Source organism: Condylura cristata, unplaced genomic scaffold, assembly GCF_000260355.1.
Source record: "Condylura cristata isolate star-nosed mole 26May11 unplaced genomic scaffold, ConCri1.0 scaffold00008, whole genome shotgun sequence".
NCBI lineage: Eukaryota > Metazoa > Chordata > Mammalia > Eulipotyphla > Talpidae > Condylura > Condylura cristata.
Genome location: NW_004567109.1, coordinates 1,331,358 through 1,334,687, shown reverse-complemented (window position 1 = coordinate 1,334,687; position 3,330 = coordinate 1,331,358). Strand labels below are relative to the sequence as shown.

At 69.8% G+C, this 3,330-nt stretch overlaps 1 protein-coding gene across 1 annotated transcript in view; it reads right to left on the bottom strand.

Annotated features, from left to right (window-relative positions):
- The window catches only part of LOC101620301 (calmodulin-binding transcription activator 1-like), a 303,066-nt gene that overhangs the window by 62,938 nt on the left and 236,798 nt on the right, over positions 1-3,330 (bottom strand). Inside the window, exon 15 of the mRNA XM_012722063.1 lies at positions 341-480. Coding sequence (XP_012577517.1) covers positions 341-480 — 140 coding nt within the window. The remainder of the gene's footprint in view (positions 1-340; positions 481-3,330) is intronic.

Here is a 3,330-nt window from a genome sequence, read left to right as displayed (position 1 = left end):
CGAGGAGCCGCCGAGCCGGGAGTGGGCTTTGCAGGTGTGCCTTCTCCTGGGCCCTGGGGGCTCGCTCCCCAAATTCTCACAGCCACTCTTAGTTTGACACTCCCCCCACTGCCTGGAGGCTGCCCCATCCTGCCCGGGACCCAGGTGCCAGGTGCAGGCGCCAGCCCCGGGGTCGGAGGGGGGTGTCAGCCCGGTTTATTGGTTCTGACTTGTCCTGTTTTCTTAAAAATCCCGCCCACGCTTGCCCGGGCCCTGCCTGGGGGGGGCTCAGCAGCCAGGACAGCAGACCTTACCTGGCCCGCGGCCTGCCCGCCTCCCCCGAGCTCCGGCCGGGCCTCACCTGGGCAGTAGCAGCGCAGCACCCCGGGCTGAATCAAGGACGCAGGCACTGAGATTTGGTCGAACAGGCAGCTGTAGTTATTGCTGGCTTCTTGCCACGGGCCTGTGATGAGAACCTTCACGCCCCCCTGGGGGAAGAGAGACAAGGGCCGTCAGCCGCCCCGAGCCAGCACAGCCTCAGGCTGCTCTGCCCAGAGGGGGTGCGCCCCGCTCCGCTGGTCCTCCATGGACAATTGGGTGCCCGTAGCCCTGACTTTGAGAACCACACTCTCAGGGGTACAGCAGGAAGAGGGGCACCTCCTCGGGCTGCCCAGATGCCCTTCCCCAGGGGCACCCAGCTGCCCCCAACCCGCTCCCAGGTAACTTGGGGTTCCAGGCAGAGGGAGCAGTGTTTCCCAAAGCTCTCCAGCCCGCAGTGCACCCCACAACGGGCCAGTGGGGCCCCTGGAAGGAAGCGGAGGGGGGCCCTTCTCTGTCCCTCGCCTCCACAGGCTGAGGGCACTTTGAAAATGGGGCTGAGTCTTAGTGTTACTCCAAGGCCTGGGAGCTCTGGTGGGAAGTGAGGGGAGACCCAGGATGGGCCTTGGCATGGGGGGAGGGTGGAGGTGGAGGAAGAAGCCTGCAGATAGCAGAAGCAGGGAGGGGCTGGAGCTGGGGGGCTCGGAGGGTGCTGGAGGGTGCAGGGGGTGGTGGTCAGAGGATGTGCCTGCTGTGGGGGCGGGGGGGGGGCTCGGAGCTGAGGGCTGGGGCCGGCTGAGGCGGACCTCCCCACTCCTGCCCACACTGCCCCCCGGCAGCTGGGGTCCCACACGTGCACACCCCCGCGGGGCTGCAGCCGCCTAGCTAGCGGGGCCTGGGTGCCACGGGAGAGACCTCGGGTGCTCTTGCTAGCTTCAGGGGACAGGGCCTGCCCCCGAGGGCCCCGAGGTGCCCAGGAGCAGAGGGGCACGTGGGAAGGCTACCTGCGGGGTCAGGGTAGCCAGCAAGGCCCCTCCTGCCCGGTGCCCCCCGCCAGGTGCCCACCCGCTTTCAGCCCCGTCATCCTGGCAGGATGGCGCAGAGCGGGCTATTTGGTGTCCAGGCTGCTGAAGGCCTGGGGGTGGAGTGTGGGGTTGGGGTGCTGGCAGCTCCGCAGCCAGGGAGGCCAGGCCCCTGTGCCCCTTCCCTGCTGGGGTGACTCCCTCTCCTGCTTCACTCTGCCCACGTCTGCCCTCCAGGGACAGCCCCCGGCCTCACCCCCCCTACTTCCTTGTGAACCCCTATGTTTTTGGAGTCCAGGCCAGTTCCAGGGCTGGCGCTGGGCCTCAGCAGCCGGACAGGCCCTTCCAGGGAGGAGGTTGGCGGCCCCATAGCCCAGCCTGGCCCCAGGCTCCCCCTGCGCTCTGGGCTGGGCCTTCTTGGGCTCGGCTGGCTTGGAGTGACTGGAGTGGCCACTTCCTTGCTGGGCAACTGAAGTCTTGGGGCAGGGAGAGTCAGGACTGGGAGCCCAAAGCAGGCGCCTGCCCCCCCCACCCAGAGCTGTGTGTCCTCAGGCGAGTGCCCCACCTCTCTGGTGGCCCCTCGGGCCTTCACCGCGAGCCCCCAAGCTCTGCCAGGATGTGGGCCCGGGACTGGGCAGAGGGCTCAGGCAGCTCAGGGGTGCTGCCCCGGCCCCCGAGGTGGACGAGCAGGCTCCACGAGGCCCCGGTGGTGGCCATGCCAGGCAAACAGGATCGGCGCCCGCCGCCTGCTGCAGAACCAGCCCTTCTCCATGGAAACGCCCGCGGAGCCTCTGTCGGTTCAGGGGCCCGTTCCCATGGCAACGCTGCCAGGCTGCCTGATGGGCGGTGACGTGGGCACCTGAAGGTTCTAATTGCGGCCTCCTCAGCCTGCTGCCCCCAGTATCCGTGGCCAGAGGTGACGCAAAAGGGCCGGGGGAGGGGCGGCCCGCAGGTGCCATCTGAGGCCTCCCTGCCCTGGCGCCAGAAAAAGGGCCCCGATTTCTGGGGCACCGGAGGGGCACGTCCAGTGTGTGTGTGTGTGAGCGTGTGTGCGCACGGGCATGCGCGTGCCTGCGTGGGAGCGTGTGTGTACATAAGTGCGCGTGTGCACACACGTGTGCAGGTGCAATCATGTCTATCCTCGTGTGCACGTGTGTGCGTTGCGTGCGGGGGAGGAGCGGGAGGGAGGACGCGGAGGCAGCGGAGGCGGCGGCCTCGGCGCCCTGTGGAGAGGATGCCAAGTCGGCCCGGCCTCTGCCCAGCACTGGCTCTTAAGCCAACCCCATGGCCAGGCCCCGCGGGGGGCCCGGCGGCTTCGGAGGGTCCCGGCTCCGCAGGCCGGGCAGGGGGAGGGAGGGGCCTCTCCGCGCCCCAAGGCGGCTGACCCTGGGCGGCACTGACGGTGGCTGCGGGGTCCGGGGCAGAGGACCGCAAGGGAGTGGCCGCTGGGGGCTCCCTGTGCCGCCCCGCGTCCAGCTGGGTGGCATCTGGCATTCCCCAAGTCCCCCTGAATGTGAGCGGCTTTTGTCCCGGGCGGGAGCACCAGGGCTGGAAGCCGGTCGGGGGAGGCCAGCCCAGCCTTTGCCGCGCCCATGCCGCCCTCGCGTGGCCGGCCGCCGCACTACGCTCAGACGCCGCCAGGGCGCCGGGCCTCGGGATGCAGGAGGCGGCGGGCGGCTCAGGGCGGCCCTGGGTGCGTGCCCGACCGCAGGGTCCCGCGCCCGGGGCGGAAGCCAGGGAGAACGGCGGCTCTCCCGTCCTCTACACCGCCCCAGGGCTCAGGGGAGCCTTGAGCCTCGGGGCACCAAATCTCAGTCTCACCCGGCCAGCGTGGGGGGCGGGAGGGGGCGTCCCTCGCAGCCTGGCCATAGGAGCCGGGGTCTGAGCCAGCTCACATGGAGTCACACCCAGGGAAGCTGAGGGAACCTCGTGGAGTGCGTGTGGGGGGCCGGTGGAGGGGGTGCCGTCTGAGCCCTGGCATCGGCGCTCCTGTGGCCCCGACTTTAGACAC